This window comes from Trematomus bernacchii, unplaced genomic scaffold (assembly GCF_902827165.1).
Source record: "Trematomus bernacchii unplaced genomic scaffold, fTreBer1.1, whole genome shotgun sequence".
Lineage (NCBI taxonomy): Eukaryota > Metazoa > Chordata > Actinopteri > Perciformes > Nototheniidae > Trematomus > Trematomus bernacchii.
In genome coordinates, this window is record NW_022987685.1 from 4,911,700 (window position 1) to 4,933,200 (window position 21,501).

At 43.3% G+C, this 21,501-nt stretch overlaps 1 protein-coding gene across 4 annotated transcripts in view; it reads right to left on the minus strand.

Annotated features, from left to right (window-relative positions):
• LOC117487850 (RNA-binding protein with multiple splicing-like) overlaps positions 1–17,432 on the minus strand; it is a 26,641-nt gene extending 9,209 nt beyond the window's left edge. For 2 of the 4 annotated variants that reach the window (XM_034136577.1, XM_034136578.1), the window contains exons 1-7: positions 17,109–17,432; positions 9,796–9,873; positions 8,644–8,682; positions 6,966–7,028; positions 3,367–3,517; positions 2,099–2,226; positions 937–1,000 (exon numbers count right to left, since the gene is read on the minus strand). In XM_034136577.1, coding sequence (XP_033992468.1) covers positions 938–1,000; positions 2,099–2,226; positions 3,367–3,517; positions 6,966–7,028; positions 8,644–8,682; positions 9,796–9,873; positions 17,109–17,171 — 585 coding nt within the window. In that variant the 5' untranslated portion in view covers positions 17,172–17,432 and the 3' untranslated portion in view covers position 937. Of the gene's footprint in view, positions 1–930; positions 1,001–2,098; positions 2,227–3,366; positions 3,518–6,965; positions 7,029–8,643; positions 8,683–9,795; positions 9,874–17,108 lie in introns of all 4 variants that reach the window. The other 2 variants (XM_034136575.1, XM_034136576.1) reach the window with 1 other exon arrangement.
• Positions 17,433–21,501: the final 4,069 nt, after the last annotated feature.

Sequence of the window (21,501 nt, forward strand, 5' to 3'; positions counted from 1 at the left end):
CCACTGGACCCTTCATCCCTTCCTACATCCCTTCATCCCTTCCTACATCCTTTCATCCCTCCCTACATCCACTGGATCCTTCATCCCTTCCTACATCCCTTCATCCCTTCATCCCTCCCTACATCCACTGGATCCTTCATCCCTTCCCACATCCACTGGACCCTTCATCCCTTCCTACATCCCTTCATCCCTTCCTACATCCTTTCATCCCTCCCTACATCCCTTCCTTCATCCCGTTTTGGCATGGTCCTTGCTAGTGAAATAACAAATACATATCTTCCCATCACCCTCAGCTCTACGTAGTGTTTTAGGCTCTTTAAGCTCCTTATTTGTTTTTTTATCCTGCATGCTTGCGAGCAGAATATGTTTTGACAGAGTTTAGAGTATGTGGAGGGGAGAGTGAGTTAGATCTCACAGTGTGATATCTGCAGGTTATCAGAAGGTGATATTATGAGTTCTTGCATGATGAAATACAGCAGCACCAACATGTAATAATGCCTGATATTAGCGTTTGAATCATGGTAGCTGAACTCTTATAACCACAAGATATATTCTGTTTGACTGCTCTTTGATGGGCGGGGGGGCCTCTGTACCCGAGTCCCCTCTAAATCGCATCTTTCATGTCTCATGATGATGTGGCTTTACACTCCCACCTCTTCATCTCAAAGGCTGGAGTGTTAGGAGTGTGTGTTTGAAGTCCAGCAGCAGAGACTGAAGGCAGCTGCAACGAGTTTCTCATGAGAGGAGGGAGAGGAGCCTCAGTAACCCCCCAGATAAGCCTCACCTATCCATACATCTCTGCAACTGTTTAAACCACACTGTACTCTGTGTGTGTGTGTGTGTGTGTGTGTGTGTGTGTGTGTGTGTGTGTGTGTGTGTGTGTGTGTGTGTGTGTGTGTGTGTGTGTGTGTGTGTGTGTGTGGTACTCACACATACTTCAGCAGAACTGCCTGGACTTCCATCCCTGAGGACTTCCATCTGCAGGAGGGAGCCAGCGTATCTAAACACAGAGAGACATTTAGTTAAATGCAGTTTATATTAACACACTTTCATTCAACATTACAAAAGTTTATTTTTTAATCAATAAGGAAAATCTGCTGTTAGCCTAGTTTAGCTTTTCCACTTGACGGCACTCAATGAAGGGCTAGCTTTTCCCCCCCATTTCCAGTCTTAATGCTAGGTTAAGCTAACGGCTGCTAGTTGCTATTTCATTAACATTACAAAAGCGGCTCTTTTAATCAAAAAAGGGGAATGGGCTGTTTGCTACGCTTAGACAAGGCTAGCTCTTTCCCTCCATTTTCAGTTTTATGCTAAAGTTGGCCATCTGCCGCTAGCTGCAGATTATTCTGTACAGATATGTGGTACAGTGTGGATGCATTATCTAACTTTCAGAAATAAGCGAATACATGTGTTTGCCAAAAATATTCCTTAAGGTTAGAAAGCTTTTTCCTTTTAGATGATTTTAGTCCTTAGTTTTTAGTGTGTGTGCGTGTGTGCGTGTGTGCGTGTGTGCGTGCGTGCGTGCGTGCGTGCGTGCGTGCGTGCGTGCGTGTGTGTGTGTAATGCCAGCTCAGCAGATTCATCTCTCTTTCATATCATATTCTGACATCATGTGAGCTTCTGCTGTAGTCTCTCTGCTCTGGGCCATTCCTCTTAGATAATCTGAGTCTCTGCATTTTATTTATGTGGAGATGTTCTCCGCAGAGATGAAAGACGTTACTGTAACCCAGATTCTGGAACAAAGCAGAAATAAGAACTCATCAGGGTCAGGCTCCATGAGAAGAAACTCACCGATCGATAATGAACTGAGGTATGAACTCACAGAGGAACGCTGCAGATTAGAGGCCTCGATAACCGGAGAACAGAGGCTTTAATTAACCGAGAGAGGGGGCAAACCATGATAATTAAGAAAGTGGAGGGGGCAAACCACGATGCAAACACTCAGATGTGTGCATGAGGCTGTGATCGGCTAAATACAGTGACACCGTGAGAGTCATAGTCAGCATTTGGTGATCATCAACCCCTCTGGGTGGTGTGTCTGAGGCAGCAGCTGTGATAGAGGTGGTGGAGGGGGAGGGGAGGGGGTGGTGCAGGTTACCTGAGCGTGCAGCGAGGAGGGGTAGGTGAAAGCGGGTGGCAGTGCCTGGGACAGCTCCGCCGGGTACAGCGGGTATGACGCCCACACATCAGGGCTGCTGGGATAGAGACCGGGCACTGTGAGCTCATCTGTGGAGAGAGAAGAGGAGGGTGAGGAGGGGGAGGGTGGAGGTGCACTACAGCTGAAGCAGCTGCCCCTCGCTACTGACGCCTAGCAGGTCAGAGAGAATTCAGTGCAGTGGGGGGTACAGGTTATTCAGCGCTTTCTGTTCCATTTGATTAAACTCAGATACGCGAGTTAGCATCATGTAGCTGAAAGTGAAAACATTCAATATGTAAGCGAGGCTACCAAACAGCAGGACGCTGAATCTGACACTGTTTTTTTTGTTATACCGCCAATACTGGGACAATTTATTCTCCGTTAACTTTCATCCGCTCTAGGGTGCTTCCACATTGCCGTACTATGTGTTGGTACTTCCTGTTAAAGATTAATTGCTGTTACTTTGCATAGCAACGCCAGCTTTATCATCCTTTAATTACCAAAGCAACCTTTTTTAAGCTTTAGAATGAACTGTCGTTAAGTTGTATCAGTTGTCCCTCTGTGTCTGGAGAGGAAAACGTGTTTCTGTTGTTATTGTAAAGTGTCTCGTGTGAGCAGGGACACCTTTGAGGCGTAGAAACACTGACTGAGTGGGGGCAGGGATCTCAGACAGTGGATGATTTTCCCCTAAACCCAGTGAAGCTGATGTTATTCAGGGGAAACTGAGAGGAATAGTCTGATGTGATGATTGACTTATTGAAGCGAGTAAAGAAGGAGCAGCGAGGTGACAGTGCAGAGTGGTACAGAGTTAAGAGACCCTCCTGCTCTCAGTGTCAGAAACCTGGCTGATATTTAAACATCTCTTATCAGGAACAACAGAAACTCTCCCAGTGGTTACGTCATGGCTTCATTAATCCTTTCCTTCCATTCGCACTGATACACACTCTTTCTCCCAGATAAGAGTGGTGGTCATGGAGGAGGAATGTACCACCACAGCTGGCCTGTGTTCAGCATGTTCAACTATCAACACACAGTCCCTGACCTCAGAGAAATATTTAACTAAAGAGAACAGAGCAGCACAAACACTGGTACAGAGAGGCCTGCAGCTCTAATAATGAGAGGTCAACAGCTGATCAATCATTCATCACATCCAGTTAACCATCAACACAGAGAGCATTCAGATCAGTGTGTTCAGTGAGGAACACACACACACACTTGGGTATACTCACAGGGGTCTCTGCTGATGAACTGGGGCCCGGGGCTCTGCTGGGAGGGGAGGGGGTTGGGAGTGCCCACCAGCTTGTTCTTGGCCATCTTGGTGTTGGCCTTGGCGAACTCCAGCCGGAGGGTCTGAGGGATCTCTGGATCGAACCGGACCCCCTGTCAACATACAGCGGCAGCTTTATACATCCGTTTATCCTCAGAGAACAACAATCTCAAGTATAAAAACACTCGTGGATCATTGCATCATGTTTTAAGATCAGGATCACAAAAAAACTACTAGTTGGGATTATTTATAGCATGATGGGAGGGTGTAGCATGGTAGGGGAGCGTGGGAGGTGTGGAGTCTATTTGTATATAACATTACAAGAGTGATTCTTATTATTACATTATATGCTCATTGTGCTCATGAGATGTTGCTATGACTTTGGAATAAATAGACACAATCACCAATCCCAGGTTCTGATGGGTTGGATACGAAACGAAGGGAAAAGTCATAGAAGAAAGTTTAGCTGCTTAGAAATGTTTCAAAGACCAGGTGCAGACACTGTAGAGACAAAGAGTTATTGAAAACAGGAGATCGCCCTGGCCTTGAACAGTGTGTGTGTGCTCCTCACCTACATACTGGGAACTAGTATAATGGAAGATTCCCAATATCTATTGCAAAGCAGCTTCAGCAAAACAAATTACGTAGGATAGCGACTAGAGTAGGGAGGGAACCTTCACAGAACGGCCGAATGCTGATTGGAGGTTGTGTTGCCAAGAGACTTTGTCTAAGTCTGTGCACCAACAAGGGAGGCCAAAGTCTAAACCATGGTCCTCCCCATCTAGTCTCAACCAATCCTAAATGTACGGGCAGTGTCCTGCATAATAAAATGTATTTGCGCACGAAGGCTTTTTTCCGGAAATAGAGTTACAGATTACAGCTCTGCTGCCTGTGATTTCTATGACCTGACGGAGTCGTTGGCCAAGTGAAATATATCTTTTGCTCTCTTTTAATAAATAGTTGAACTTAGAAGTTGTTTGTCTTTCCTGGAATAAAAGAACACAACAGCGGTTGTACATGTATCAGAGATACTGGAGATCTGAATCACATAGTAGAAACAATAATTATGAATTGACTAGTCACCAATTTGGCAATAGCTTGCTGGATAGCTATCATTCATAGCTGGATAGCTATCATTCGTTAGTTAGCTTGTTAGATGGGTAGCTAATGTAAGCCAGCTAACTAGAAAGACAGATAGTTAACATTCGCTAGTTAAAGTTTGCTAGCTAAAGTTCACTAGCTAAAGTTTGTTAGCTAAATAGCACACTGAGGGTACTTGAGTTGGATCTCTAGATTTCTTTTTTTATAAATGTCAAAACTTTGGACCGTTGTCTGCCCTTCTTGCAGTGAGAGTTATTATAAACTGTCCATATGAGCTTTAGTATGCAGTCTGATCAACAGATATGTTTTGGTACTTTTTGTAGCTCCTGATACAACCCAGTCTCACGGCATTTCGTGTTATAGTCACAAAATTAATTTAATCTATTGATTCGTGTTCACCAACACGATTTTCGCCTTTTTTTCGTGTCACACAGAACGATTTTAAAAGCAATGTATTTCTATTGGTAGTATGTTTCGTGCCTGCAACACGTCTTTTTGTCCGGTCGGGTCTTGGAAGACCAGAAGCTGTGTGGTTCATAAAAACATTTTCTTACTCAATATCTTACCCTAAGCCTAACCCTATCCCTTTTTATTTTAAATTGTATAATGTCTGAGTTTTTTTGCCGTCCGTGAGGAAAAGAAATGGCTCAGAGCCTCAGAATACTGAAATCTGTATTTTATGTCATCTTTTTTTCCTTCTAATTTGTTATTATTTGGTGCAGGCACGAAACATACTACCAATATAAACACATTGCTTCTAAAATCGTTCTGTGTCAGAATACTTAAATCTGTATTTTTTTAAATGTCTTTTTCCTTCTAATTTGTTATTATTTACATTGCTTTTAAAATCGTTCTGTGTGACACGAAAAAAATGGCGAAATCGTGTTGGTGAACACGAATCAATAGATTAATTTCGTGACTATAACACGAAATGCCGTGAGACTGTGTTGCCTGATAGCATGGGCTAGCTACACCACAAGACACTACAGAGTTATTAAAAATGTCCTGAGATTTTGGGCTATTGTCATATGTCATCCTGCAGTCACTAACCGAGGATGGATGTTTCATAATTTACAGATTTCTGATTGTTTGAATAATTCCTGCAAGGCGTCACAACATAGGCTATTGTTCCCAGTGAACATAAGACGAGTTTGTTTTGAGACATTTTGCATGTCTCCTGGAATTTCCCCATTTTTGGAGGAGTGTTGAGCACATGATGAAGCTGCAGACGTCACACATTAGTAACAGCAGCAACACAATGAATCACTGAATGCATCGCTGCAGTGCAGAAAGGCACTCTATAGGAGGTGATGAAGCAGATTCATGTAGTGATCATGCATGTCTTCCTGCTGCTGCTAAGACTTGTTGTGTTGTGTAGATGCCCAGTGGGACCTGGCTAATATCTGGAACATTTGTTATACTTTTCCATTTCTGTAACATATTCACCACTGGCCATGACACATTGGAAGCATCCCAGCTTAAAAAGAGCAACAAATGTTGTCAAATAATGGAGATGCCGACACTACTCCTGAAACACCCAGCTCATGATGAGTGGAGGAAAGGTTTCTTTCTCTTTCAGTGTGCAATACTTAAAAACTCTAAATCATTTGTCTTCTCAGTGCCTGTGGCCTGAGGAGAAAAAGGAACATTAACAGAAGTCTTCCTCATCAAAACACAGAGTGGCCGTCTGTCTGCAGGAAGCTTGTCTGACGGTCCATAAGAAGGGCAGATCTGAGGAGAGAACAAGAACTCCTCACCTGGGGGGGTATATACTGTGCTGAAACTCCTCATGTGGGGGGGGGGTATTAAGTGGGATTGTCCTGGCTCAGCGCCTCAGTGCTGCTGCAGAGGTGTAATAAGTTTTGAGGAGATAATGAGTCCGGTCTCCACCTCGCAGAGTTCTACTGCACCCCCTCCCCTTCCTTCAGTTTTATTTCCCATATTTCAATATGCAGATGCAGAATCTAGCTTATCTCCATATATACGACCCGGGGGACGCAGCTTTCCCTGAAAAACACGAGGCGTTCAGCTCCCAACCCCTCTGAGTGACTCTGGAAACAGACGCTCTATTGTTGGAACATAATTTATCTTTTCTTTCTGTCCTGCCTTTGATATCTCCAGATCTGACACAGTCACACTTTAAGCAGGATGAGAAACTGTTTCACAGGCTTAAGAATATGAGAACATATCTGTACACCTTAAATAACACAATGGGAAAATAACAGAAAGACAGAGAAGATTTCATATCCTGCCTCATCAAGGCCACTTTCTGCAATAACAGAGCTTAAAATTAAACCCTGGATCAATATGTGGTGGTTAAATGAGCTGATGTTGACCTTGCAGCATGTTTCTTTGTTTACTCCAACAGAAACGTCTTTCTTTCTGCTTGTGATGGGTGGTGTGTGAGTGTGTCCTCCTGTTTAATGCGTGTGCACAGAGAGATGTGAGGGCACGACTTACGTTCAGGGCGTTCTTCGCTGCCTCGGCCTCTGATCTGCTGTCAAAGCTGACAAAGCCTACCGGCTGGGGAGAGACAGAAACACGCTTTAGGCAAAAACTGAGTCGGCACTTCTGTCTGAGTGACAGAGACATGGTTTTATTATTTGTAACACACACACACACGCACACGCACACGCACACGCACACACACACACACACACACACACACCCACCCACCCACCCCTCTCTCTGGTCTGTTTATAAAGAGAGGAAGGCTGGACGCTCACTTTGTCCAGCGCCCTTCATCATCCAGCTGAACTATGCCCAAATACGGGCATTTAGAGGCAAACAGAAGGGGGCCAAGAAAGAGCATAAAGAAAGGTTTAAAGGTGAAAATGAAAAATCTGTGTTATTAATATATTTAATATGAATGTGGAGCCTATAAGAGACTCATGTCATATCTCTAACTGCTGAAGATTTTAAAAAAGACTGCAGGGTGTGTGTGTGTGTGTGTGTGTGTGTGTGTGTGTGTGTGTGTGTGCGTGTGTGTGCGTGTGTGTGTGTGTGTGTGTGTGTGTGTGTGTGGGTGTGTGTGTGGTGTGCGTGTGTGTGCGTGTGTGTGTGTGTGTGTGTGTGTGTGTGTGTGTGTGTGTGTGTGTGTGTGTGTGTGTGTGTGTGTGTGTGTGTGTGTGTGTGAAATCTCTAAAAATGCTGCTCCCATGAGGCTCTGCTGCTGGTCCGTGTGATCTTGAGGAGGAGGAGGAGGAGGAGGAGGAGGAAAGGAGAAGAAAGATGAAAAAAGACGTGAGGAGGAGGAGGAGGCAGCGTAAGATGAATATAAATAGAAAGGTCTGGGATCGGGCTATATATGGAGACGACTGCTCAGGGACCGGGAGACGATCGATTGATTTACAGAAACTTTTTTGGAAGAAAAAACAAAGCGCACATCTGTCAGGAGGAAGGCGGCCATTATGAAGGAATGAGGGTCTCACTTATTAATTTAACAGGAACAACTTAAAGTGAACCCTGAGAACATCGCCTGCTTCAGGGAGTGGATTTTACTGAGAGTAGTGACAACACGGTACACTGCGGTACACAGTGACATCACTGTGACATCACTGTGACATCACTGTGACATCACTGTAACAGGGTGAAAAGTCAAGCATCAAGACGTTCAGGGGGTGTTAGTTGGGATACCCTCTATTTTAAGCAGAAATATATTAACTCTGCTAATTATCATGGGTGCTAATTGCCAGCATGCATGCACAAGGAAAGAAGTCCCATAATGCAGCGGGGTTTAGCTGTAGTCCTTTGTTCTTAGATTTGTGGTATTACTCTCGGCACTCTGTAATCGCTCTAAACCCTCGTAACGAGCTGTATGGAAACAGTGTAATGTGCTCCTGATCACTGACACCTGCCAGCCTGGCTCATTTTCAGTCCGTCCCCCCCACCCCCCAGGCAGCGTTGTCTCTGCTGCTGACACTTCAACCCCCCCCCCCCGATCCATCCCACCGGGGTCCAGTGTGTGACTGCAAGCAGACTCTCCACCGCCACAGGCAAGTCACTGCAACAGCTCAACCATCACCAAGATACTTCCTGACAGAGGTGCTAATCCGTCAGTGTCCCAACAGAAACACACACAGGGGAGGAAGAGGAGGTGTAAAGCACAGAGGAAGGTGTGACGTGCATCTGTACATACCTGTTTAGATGTGAGTTTTATCAAGGAGCCTTCATATCCCTGCAACACAGAGAGAACAGACTTTATTCAGCGTATGCTTCACCAGCTCTAGGGCACTTTCACAATGTCTTTTATGTGTTGGTATATCCAGTTTAAGCGTCATTGCTCTTACTTTTGCATAGCGTTGTCAGTTTTATCAATCTTTACTTGCCAAATAAACAGTTTTTAAGCTTTTAAATTAACCCTTATTAAGATATTACCGTTTTTTTAAGCAAGAAACTAACCATTTCGATTAGCAATATGTGATACTTTATCCAAAAACATTAGTTTGAGAATTTACAGCGATGTTTGGAGCTATGAGGAGCTGCTGGCTGTATGAGAGAACCCGGCCTGCTTAAAAAATATATAAACAATGTTTGGAGAATGACTCTCACTGCCTGAACGGTAGACACGGGTCAGAACTGTAAGACCATAGGATGTAAATAATAATTCTGATTGAAATTACCACCAACTTGGCGATAGCTAGCTAGCTAACTTTTGGGCCATTGACATATTCATCCTGCACTCACTAACAGAGGATTGGTGCTGTAAAACCCATGTGATCACTGCAGTGTATCTGTAAATGATGTCAGAAAATGTATTCTTTACAATAGTGCTAACCCTAAACCAGAAGAGCTAACACATAAGAGTTAGAACCAGGCAAAGCGGGGCGGGGCTATATAAGGTGAATATATATCATTTCTATAAAAACATTATTATTACAGATGTAATTGGACCTGATATAAACCATTTACCCACAGTACATACCATCAACATTTCTACATGCATAGCTGATGTGGCATTATTCCCTTTAAGCCACTAAAGTCCATAATGGTTGGGCGACGTTGCAGAAGGCTTGCAACTACCTCCAACATGCAGTGACCTGAAGTAACCTCTGATTCTGTGTGTGTGTGTGTGTCGGGACAGAGTTTCTGAGGTGAAGCAAACAGCTTTGTTTTTCTGTGGCAGGCAGCGTTTTTCCATGACACACACACACAGAGGTGCACTTCCTGTGGATAAGACGTATTGAAGCCGGGCTTTAGGAGCACTTGCAGCTCTGCCATGTTTCCTCACCATTCATGGAGTCCATGCAGAGAGGAGCTTCTAAGAATAGCTAAAAAAATACAAACATACCTTAAAAGGTCTGAAGAGGAGGTAGAGCTCGCGAGGCTTGATATCCAGCGGCAACCCACTGACGAAGAGCGTCCGGACCTGAGGAAGAGCAGAAGCAGAGCGAGTCATTGACCTACTCAGGTATTAATAGCTACCTGCAGACACAGAGCAGGTGAGAGTACGGTCTCTAAACTCAGCATCACATCTCAACTGTTCAACTCTCAGATGGAGCCATGCTAGGGAGTCACTGAGAGTGTGTTTGAACAGACTGAAGAAGGAAACCACATAGGGAGTAGTATATAAGTTATCATCATGTGTTGATGAATACAAGTAAACTCTAAGTAACACCTGCATTCATTACTTTCATTTTTATTTTAAACTGCATATGTAAGCAACAACCTGAAAGTGAACCCTACAAATAAAGTTGAAAATATAAAGATGTCAATGGCAAGAAGTAAGACAGGAAAGTAATGGAGACTTCCTGCCGCAGTTAAAAATACAGTTACACTATCATGAATGTCTGAAGGTAACAAAACTGCTATTAATCTCACCAATTAACAAATATCTATCTGATTTCTCTGATAGTTTATGGGAATATGATGTCATCAACAGCAAGTCGCCCATCTTTGGAGGAAACCAGCGACTGCAACCCGTTGACTTAACCTGTACAGCCCCAGAATGCACCGCGGTTCCCATTCCATGTAAGCGAAAATAAAAAGCCACTAATCAAACCTCATACATGGAGTTATCACCTGACTGAAGTTGGCTTGGTGCAGGCTGTGCGCAGTTAGACATCCTCACAATAATGACACAGTGTGTTGTAAACATGTGTTTACGACTGAATATAGAATAAAGAGCAGGTATGATTACACACAGCAGATTTATCAGACAGTCGGTACACACAGAGCTGCTGAGCTAACAGCATGCCTCATTCCCACAGGTAATCTGACTCCACACACACACACACATAACATCTTAGCAACTGAGAGGGGGGGGGGCAGACCTCCACCTTCACTATTACCTCACCTCAATCACACACTGACAGCAGAGAAAATCTATTTCATATAAAGAAAAATGTTTAAAAGGTGCAGAAAACACAGGCAGTGTTAAAGTGTGTTGGCTTGGCTCCGACTGTAAATCATATTACAGTAATGACATGTGGAGTGTTTCTACATGACGTGGTTCCAGCGTTTCCTCACACACAACATCTGAAGTCATCTCAGTTACTGCCAAACTCTGATTTAACCTCTGCAGACTGAACAATGGGACACTTCCTGACGTCAGCTGTTGTGATACACTAGTGTTTAAGTGTGTCGGTAACACTCCTGCTGTAGTGAAGTTTCCTGAAGGTCGCTCTGCACATGGACAGATAACACTGTGCCTCTGTTTTATTGGCTTTTAGGAGATATTGGTTTTACTGCTTCCTCGTGAGTCACATACCTCCATCTCCAAAGTGCTGAAAACCCACTGAATCATTGACCATGTATGGCGTGCGCTCACACACACACACAGCAGGATCATAAGCAGCAACAGGCAGCATGCAGTTCCCTGGCAACGCCTGAGCGGGGTGCAGCGGGGCGCGGAGCCCCCGGCCACAGACATCACTTCCTATTAGAGCCACTGCTGCAGCCATGCCCAGGAGATCAATGCACCTCCACCCACAGACCCACCTTTACTCCACCAGCTCTCTATCAGATGCCCTTCTGTTTCTATAGAATTTCGGCTTAACCCAAATTCAAATAAAAATGTAGAATTGTTTTATTAACCGATTACACACACACTGACCAGTAATGGATGTTCCCAGAATAAAATAACACATTGTACGTGATAGGCTAAGGGGTGGGAAATCGCTTAACAGTTGACCAATAACAACAGAGCCGAGCAAAGGCAGTATGAGAAAGAAAAAAGCTTTTTGAACATTAAAGCATGGAAACACGTCACAGCAGAGGCACTAAATACTAATATCAAAATTAGCACAATAGGGGCCCTTTAAACCAGAGAGCAATAATCCCTCAGCAATAAACTGAAATCCAGCCTGCCTGTTACAACAAACTATTGCCGTTATTATTAAACTATTCCCTTTGTTTTCACCTCCCAAAAAGTCGATTTGAAATGGAGTTTTTTAACTGAAACAAACCTGTCTGGTTGTCTTACTGCTGTCTGAAACTGTAAGGGAACCAAGCAACCAATACCATTTATATTAAACAAAAAAAGAGATTTCAAGACTCACAAAAATGTCCCTTTTCTCCATCACAGAATGCACTGTGTCTTTTTCTTGATTAATAAATTGGCCTTATTCATGTGTCGTTTGTATTCAGCATGTGTAAATGTGTTAAACCTTTTTCCTGAAAAGCCTCATTACGTTGCGCCGCTATGCGTGACTCTCTTAGATATCTGCTGCTACTTTAACGGAGCGTTATTTTGACCGCTAGTCTGGGCTGGGATGAGGGACGCGACCTTGGAGTGCCGTGAGATGATTACTGTGTGGTTCCTCCTCCAGAGTGTGTGTGATGGATGCAGCTCTGACCTTGAAGAGTAGAGGAGTCTACTGTAGCGTTGCAGAGGGAAATAAAGATGTGTGGCAGAGCTCAGAGCTACATTTCTACTAGCGTTGGCCTCTCTTTGTTCCTGCATGAGTTGGCTCTGCGTTATTAAAACCGTGGACTGACATGGCTCTCCATCATCCTCTCAGAACGACACACCCGCAGAGGTGTGGAGTGTGTGTTAATCTCTGCAGTCATGTTAGACCTGCGGGGTCACAGGTTAGTGTGCAGGTGAGAGGTCACCTGAGAGGCTGAACACACTCCAAACGTCACGACTGAACTGCTACAGCTCAGTTAATGTTCCAACAGGTTAACCTTTAAGAGACATTTCAACAAATGACCTCTGAGGAGCACTTCACTGCCTTTCTCCTTCATCCTGCTCAACAAACCAAACTGTGTGTTACTCACACACATGTGCTCTTTAGGAGTCACATGTATGACATAGAGTTCAACTCTTCCTCCTGTGTGTGTGCTTCGGTGCGTCTCCATGAAGGACTCACATTCCTCCACAGACTCATTAACTGAGCCCCTCCTTCACTGCCTTTGTTGGCGCCTGCCCAAGTGGATACCTTCCACTGTTTGCTCTTCAGGTTGGGTTGGCAGAGCGGTAAAGTGGAGACAAAAACACGAGACGGAGAGTGCATGAGGACGTGCATGAACCCGTCATGTGACCTGCTGCATCAGTGACTGCACTTTAACTACAGAGACAATATATTTCCTGTCTGACAATGTTTACTACTCAATCTGCCTCTTTCAAATAAAAATACAGATTAATATGCACACAGCGGACGTTCTTCCGCATTGTCTTATTATGTGTTAGTCCTTGCTGCAGATCTCCCTTGAAAAAGAGATCGTTGATCTCAATGGGATTTTTCACCTGGTTAAATAAAGGCTACAAACAAACAGTTAAAGGGTAATTGCTATTGCTTAGCATAGCGTCTCCAGCTTTATCAACTTGCCCAATAAACCTTTTAAAGCTTTTGAATTAACTGTAATTAAGTTATAACAGTTTTTAAGGTGAGAAGCTAACTGTTTTAATGATCAATATGCGATTACTTAATCCCAAAAATGTTTGAGAATTTGAGAATTTACAGCGATGTTTTGAGCTGTGAGGAGCTGCTGGACGTATGAGAATGCCCGGTCTGTTAAAAAAAAAGACGCCAACCATGTTTTTATAATTACTTTCACTGCCTGAACGGTAGAGACAGGTCCACACTGCAAGTCTAACCATAGGGTTTTAAAAAATATTTCCCATTTAAATGATTAGAGCCAGAAATATTGAAAAAGCTAGCTAGATAGCTAACATTCAGAGTGTGTTAGATGGGTAGCTAACTAGGGAGGTGGATAGAGACATACTTTAGCTAGCTTGATAGATAGATAGACAATGACAATGGCCCAAAATCATATTAGATTAGCCATTGTCATAACAGATGATAACACCTTGTCATTTAGGATACAGGACTATCTTCACTCTCAGTTTCCATGTTTAATATTTTATCTGCTGCGCTGCCTCTGACCGCCGTGAAACGATTGGACAGTCGGACACGAACAGTTTCTCTTTGTTCCTCGCTCCTGTCTTGACACTCTTCCTATGACCATATAAGGTCCTTCTGTTCACAGACCTTGGCATCATGCTGTCAACGTATGGACCATAAGGAGAAGGAGTCAGTCTACTGGGACTAAAGAGCGGAGAGAGGCAGACTATAAACAGCAGCCGGGTGGAGGAAGGAGGGAGGAAACCAGATAAAGAGAGGGCAGAAAGAGGGTGGAGGGGAGGGGAGGAAGGAGGAAACGGAGGGGAGGGAGATTAAAGTGTACAACGAGATGAGTTAGAGACATTTTTTGTGAAAAAGAAGGTGGATAATTATAGCTGTGAGTAAGCAATATTAAGTGGAGTGGACAGAAGATAAAGACAAGATGGCTGACACATTATTACAAACAAACTAACAACAAAGCCTTTTAAGGAGACTTGGACACTTTTAAATAAATATATATTTATATATATGGCTGCAGATATTTCAATTCTCCTTCATTCTCCTCACATCAGCGAGCAGCCGCTCCTGACGCTAAGCCTTGTTGTTGCCTTTTCAAATACCTCTTGTCGCGCAGCTGACAAATGGCCAAGATAAGACGCTTTTATAAATAACCTGCTACCTATCAGACTCAGAGCCGCTGCTTTATTCAATGTGTAATGCGCCTTTATATTCTCACTGTCTACACTATCTGCACCAGTCTTTGTATGTTTTCCTATCATGGCCACTTTCCCCTCTCATAGCGTCTCCTGTCACACAGCGTTAATATTTCTGCGTGCCCTTTTCAGAGATACGTGCCCACTGCCCGATGCACCGCAGCTCCTCCACCCACGTCTCCGGGTGGAGAAGGTCACGCTGGACACATGACCTGCGATTTGAAGAGGACCTGCTGTAGACACAGTCCAGATACACCGCGGGAGACTCGCTAAGCTCTGCACGAGTGATACTCGGATTCTCTCCGGGCGCTTGTAAAGATCCACTTACATGTTTATGGAGTCAACACACTGCTCAGATATGAGTTCATCTTGCAGAGGAACAGAGAGGCTAAACCCTCTGTGTTCACTCATTTGTCAAAACTCAGGTGGACCTGCTGGCGCTCCTTAAACACACAGCAGTTAGCCTGACAGAGAGGAGGTCAAAGGTCACACTGCGATGAGCCGAGACGCATACCACAAGCTCACCACCTGCACCGCTTAACACAAAGTGGGCTTGAAGTGATCACAAACTAATAACACTGCTGCTGGTACAGGATCAGTGCCACTAATACTGATAGCAGTCAGTATTTAATTAGAAAACAGTCCTCATGTATAAGCGGGGACTGTTAAAATGTCTCCCGCATAACAAGATGAAGTGTTGATGTGATTAGTTTAAGTTGGACTGTGCTTGTTCCTGATAGCAGGAGCACGTCCCCTCTCTCCGTCATTATGAAAACACTGAAGAGGTCAGAAATGTGCTCTGAAGAGCCCGCAGCCCGGCTCCTTAAAAGGCCTGGAAACATCTGACGTCCAGCATGTGAGGGGCAGCATGTCAGCGGCACTGCACAAGAACCAGAACACCTGATAATAAAGGACCAGAACACCTGATAATGAAGCTTATCACTAGGTTAGCTGCTGGAGCTGCATACCTGCTGTGTTGCAGGTCCATGTTTGGAGATTCTGTTCCTCACCAGATTAACTGTGATGGTGTGAGGCAAAGCAGAGAAACAGGCTGAGGAGATTTAACTCCGGACATCAGTCTCGATTCACCTTATGCTTCACCGGCTCTAGGGCGGTTTCACATTGCTGTATAATGTGTTGATACTTCCGGTTAAAGTGTAATTGCTATTACTTACGTCGCCAAATGTATAAATCTTTAATAAGCGTAACATGTATAGGCATTTGAACAGGGAGTGGGAAAAGGAGCGGGGCTTCATACGGTGAATTCAGAGGTACACAAAACATGTACAACAATTATTATTCATCCAGAATGTGAAACCCTAAAGAGTCCAGTGGAGTGTATAAAGTGAATACAGTCAGTGTGTATCTGCAGCACGGCGCAGTGTGGCCTTTTCTCAGCGAATGTGCAGTTACATCAGCCGCTGTGTTTGGGTATTCAGTTACACAGTGACCACATGCACTGAGCCTAATCTAATTCTCCAAGAGAAATATCAGATTTAATCTCATATACCTTTCTGACATCACCGGGCTGCACATGAGAGGGAAACTACAAACACACCCAGAAAAAAAGACAAAGACTATACAAAAACTGTGCAGCATGTTGGAGGAATTAGTGTTTTGCACAAACATCGTTGGCTGTGTGAAGATGTCACTCACTGAGATTATCTGTAATGAGGGGGGGGCAGCAGCTGTGTGAAACTCACTCTGAACACTTTATTCGTGTGTGTGTGTGTGTGTGTGACACGCATTAAGATTCATTAGAATGGATTCATCTATCACCAGTCCTCTCTTTATCCTGCGTACATCTTCAGTTGGTATACTTGCCTTTGTTATCTCCAATATCAAATGTTCAACTCAGTTCTTGCATTGGTCTGCAAATTAGAATGTACATTTTCTGCATCGTTCGATTCATTGTTGCAAATATTCTACCACTTTTAACTGCTTTGAAGTAAACCTATTCCAAAAATATAAGATATTTGTCCAAAACAAAAATGTTCCGCATCCCCTAAAACTTAGAAATCGACCCAGAATGACTCAGAATCAGCCAGGAGTACAATTATGGCAATTTTCTATTTTCAACTGCCATTTTTTATCCTGAATAGGTCATAAATTGATTCAGCATCCTCAATAACCCCCCAAACCACTCCAGAACTGTAAAGATTGGCAATCTTTGGACTATTGTCCACCTAATTCTAAATACTGCTAATTAACGCAATTTATGCTAATTGCGCTAATTGACCAACACATTTAAGTTAGCATCCGGCAGTTTCTTATTGATGGGAACCCATACTGCACATTTCTAAAATAACACTTTAGGGTATTTCCGGGTTCAGACTGCTGTCAACTTTTTTCAGAATAAAAAAGGACATAGATACAGTATGAGGCAGGTCACAAAGATTAAAGTCGAAATAAATAGCCTATATTTTTATAATAAATGAAAGGTGCACATATTTTAAAGTATGAAAGAGTGCCTTTATGAGCCCTAGCCTTATAATAATACTAATACAAGTATAACTCTTACAGGTTTACCAGCAAATAAGAGTATTTAGGAGTATTTTAGTGATGGAGTAATGATTAATGTAGGAGTCGCGTGCGGATCGTACCTCTTCCTCGTGGTTGGTGAACTCACTCGGCTCGGTCTCCTTCTCGCTTTTGTTGTTGCTCATCCTGACGACTTTATCAACGGGACTGTCTTCTTCTTCTTCAGTCAGTTTGCCTCTGCTCCTCTTCCTCCCGCTGCAGGTTTCCAGTACCTCCGACAGACTTCAGTCCGCTTGCAGCTGCTAGTTAGGCGACATCAGTGACGACACGGATTCAAAGTAAAATCTGAAGCTGCGAGTAAAATCAGACAGAAAGCTTCTCCTCTTGCTCTGCTGCTCTCAGTGAAACACGCTGCTGTTAGACTGCTGCAAACTTCTCCCAGCTGAGGAGGAGGACAAGGAGGAGGAGGGAGGGGTTTAGGGTGGGGTTAGGGTGTAGATGCACCGTCTGCTGCTGCTGCTCTATCAGGTTTATAAACGCTGTAATAGCAATGCGTGTTATTTTAGTCTCTGCAACATTCCTACAATATTTCTCTAACAGCAGCTGCTTAAATATTCCTATTTATACTCTAAATATTACTAATGTGTCTGTAGTCAGCTGATTTTACATGTGCGTTCATTTAAACAGGTATTCTCATTGACAGACACAGAGATAACACACATGCCTATGTTCACTGTCAATAGAAAAGTGTGATTGCAAACAAAATGTTCAAGGAGGAATAAACAAAACATTGCTGGTTACCCTGACAAAAAAATTACATTGTGACATTTAAAAATGATATTGGAATCTCTCACTTAAAGGTCACCTATGATGCAAAATCCACTTTTTCCTGTCTTTTATACATAAACATGACATGTGTCCCCTCCGTGTAAAGAGATTCTGAATGTTTCAGGAAAAAATATTTGCTCACTTTTTGTCCTGATTTATATAAAAACCAGTCTGAAAATGAGCTGATCAGATTTTGGCCACTATGATGTCATAACGATTTTTTTGCTTGTGTAACCATTAGCCAATAACCAACCAAGGTAACCCACCGTATCATCTGAATCTCCTCCTAGAGCACAGTGTGTTGTTTTTAACCAAATATCTCTCAGTGGGGAGTGGCTCCTTATTTTCATCTAAAGTAACAGACACAGAATCAGCACATTTGAAACAGGGCTGAAACAGAGGCGTTTATTGGATGCTACAATGCACGATCTGTTTGGTATTTCGAGCCAAACACTTCAGAGACATGGTTTGTATATATCTGAGACCTATAATATATTGATGAAAAACAGTATAATAGGATACCTTTAAAGGACAATATTTCATTTTGTGCTTCAAACTACGGTGGATGACACGGTTATCGGAAACTTCTCTAAAATGTTGGTTTTATCGGCTTATTTTAACAATGGGATCGCATTATTCCTTCCGAAATAATTGCAGATCTGCTGTAAACTAGCTAGCTTACCAAGCTAACCTAGTCATTTCAGATATACGGAAATAAAACACTTACAATTATGAAAACAGACTAACTCTGCCAAAATAGACAGTTGGCCATCATTGTAATCCCCGAAGGTCAACAAGTGGTCCGGTCCCAGCTGTGTGTGTCACTTTTTAGTGTCCCCTGTTTTACGCCTCTTGCAGCATTTTGTATTTGCAGCACTTTTAGTAAATACTGCGCATGTTTTGTCAAGTTGGTGAAGATGTTTCTTCATTCGCCTGTGTTTTGGCACATTTGTGTTTTTTTATTTGCATCGTTTCTGAAGATGCAGTGCGTTATCACCTGTCGGCCACCATATAACAATAAGAAACAGAGACATTAAGTAATTACACAACTCCACAAGAAGTACAACACAGTTTGTGCAATTTTTCCACATTCGAATTACATATTATACCGTTGTTTTTTATGAATGCTTCTTCTTTTAGATCTTCTTGTAGATTATTACCTGTTGCCTGTGTGACCCTCGGCTGCATCATGTGATGTGTTAGTGTGCACACTCAGGAGAGTTTCAGCATGATGCATCATGTGTGTGGACAATTATCAACAGGACTGTGTGTGTATATTTACAGAGAAGATCAGAAGACAACACCTGCACGTTGCTCAACATTTGTAGGTGGTAACTGATCCGGTCTGATTTATGACCTGTGGGGGGGGGGGGGAGAGCCTGGAGCAAGGGGAGTGCCGTCTGAAACCCTCCACACCTATGGCGGTCTGCGGCTCAGACGGTACACTCCAGCAGCTTCCTCTCTGACGCTCAGTGCAGCGGACACACACTCGCAGTATGTGACAGCCGGGCAGAGTCATTTCTGCTGAGCATGCACCTCAAAACAACAAAAGAAGGAAAAGCAGTGATGCCCCCCTCCCCTCAGATCACGTCTACATCCATCACAGATACATCTGAAGGAGCTCTGCAAGGAGATAAAAATGGAAATGCTCCCCTTGCTTCTCGACAAGCAGGAATCAAAGCTGCTGCTGGAGTCTGGGGAAGGGGGGAGATGGGAGGGGAGGAGATGGGAGGGGAGGAGAGGAGAGGGGGAGGAGACGGGGAGATGTCCCAGCTGTGTTTGACAGGTCTCTGTGTGGTCTGATGCTAAGAGAGGGAGCCCCCCCCTCTCTGTGTGTGTGTGTGTGTGTGTGTGTGTGTGTGTGTGTGTGTGTGTGTGTGTGTGTGTGTGTGTGTGTGTGTGTGTGTGTGGCTAGGAGACAGTCTGGTCACGCTGTCCTGGTAACATCTCATGGCTCTGACCCCCCCACCACATGAAGGAGACGTCCCTGTGTTATCAGAGAGTAACCAGATAAACATGCAGATAAAATGCTGCATGGAGTTATTTTAGTTTAAACGAATAACAGAGACAGTTATCTCGTATCTGTAGGCTTAAAATAAAGCTAACCAGCAGTGGGTTAGCTTAGCACAAAGATAAGCTAGCTTCAAACTCACTAGTAAAGTCGAAGACGATACCCTGAAAACACTTCCCCACCCACTTCTCCATCTTGTTTGCGCTCACTTCAACAGTTTCTCATGTCTGCAGGCTAAATATGAAGCTAGCCAGCAGCGTGTTAGCTTAGCATCAACATGCACATGATCACATGTCTGGCCTGCGTCATCTTCAACAAAGCTACTTAGCTAGCATCTTTGTTTAACCTTATATCTTCACGTTCTGTTCACTGTCAGATAATCCAACACAGTCTCACGGCATTTCGTGTTATAGTCACGAAATTAATCTATTGATTCGTGTCCACCAACACGATTTTTGCATTTTTTTCGTGTCACACAGAACGATTTTAAAAGCAATGTAAATAATAACAAATTTGAAGGAAAAATAGATTTAAAAAAAATACAGATTTCAGTATTCTGACAGAACGATTTTAGAAGCAATGTATTTCTATTGGTAAGCCTAGTATGTTTCGTGCCTGCACCAAATAATAACAAATTAGAAGGACATTTTTTTTTTTAAATACAGATTTCAGTATTCTGAGGCTCTGAGCCCCATTTATTTTCCTCGCGGACAGCAAAAAAAAACTCTGACATTATACAATTTAAAATAAAAGGGTTAGGCTTAGGGTAAGATATTGAGAAAGAAAATGTTTTTATGAACCACACAGGTTCTGGTCTTCCTAGACCCGACCAGACAAAAAGACGTGGTGCAGGCACAAAATATACTACCAATACAAATACATTGCTTTTAAAATCGTTCTGTGTGACACGAAAAAAATGTGTTGGTGAACACGAATCAATAGATTACATTAATTTCGTGACTATAACATGAAATGCCGTGAGACTGGGTTGGATAATCCCTGGATGAGCTGGACAATGAGAAGAAAAAGGCCCAGACTGAGGAGACAGGTGTGTGAGGAAGATGTTGGTTTGAGTTAAATGAGGAGTGGCTGCTAGCTAGGAGAAGGAGGAAGAACTCTGTGGCAGTATCAGTGTGTTTTGGGGAGACTGGTACATAGCATGTGTGCTAACCTGAGTTTAAACCTTGACTCAGTGTGTGTAAAGGTCTATAATATTCCTCTAAACTGCTGACATGTCTTAAAGCCGTGTAGAGGAAGTAGGTGAAGTAGGTGAAGTTAAATTCTCTCTTTGTTGTGCAGTGGATCCAATAAAAAAGTCCTTCAGTTTTTTATCACACAATAAACCTCTCTGACCTTTACTGCTCTGAGGGTACATCTCCATCTATTACTGTTATCTTTTAGTGTTTATGGTGTGCTGCTGTGCAGTAAAGGAACAAAAGATGACTTATAATACACATGCTGGCCTTGCATTCTGTGTGTGACACATTTTGCTTTCTATACTTTAAAGGGGCCCTATTCTGCTGATTCAGGTTGATATTAGCATTCTGTGCTTCTCCTGTGACTTGTTTCCATGCTTTGATGTTCAAAAACCTCTTTATTTTTCTCATACTGCCAGTGCTGCATCACCTCTTTTCACCCTCTGCTCTGATTGGTTAGCTGGCCGACTGTGTTGTGAT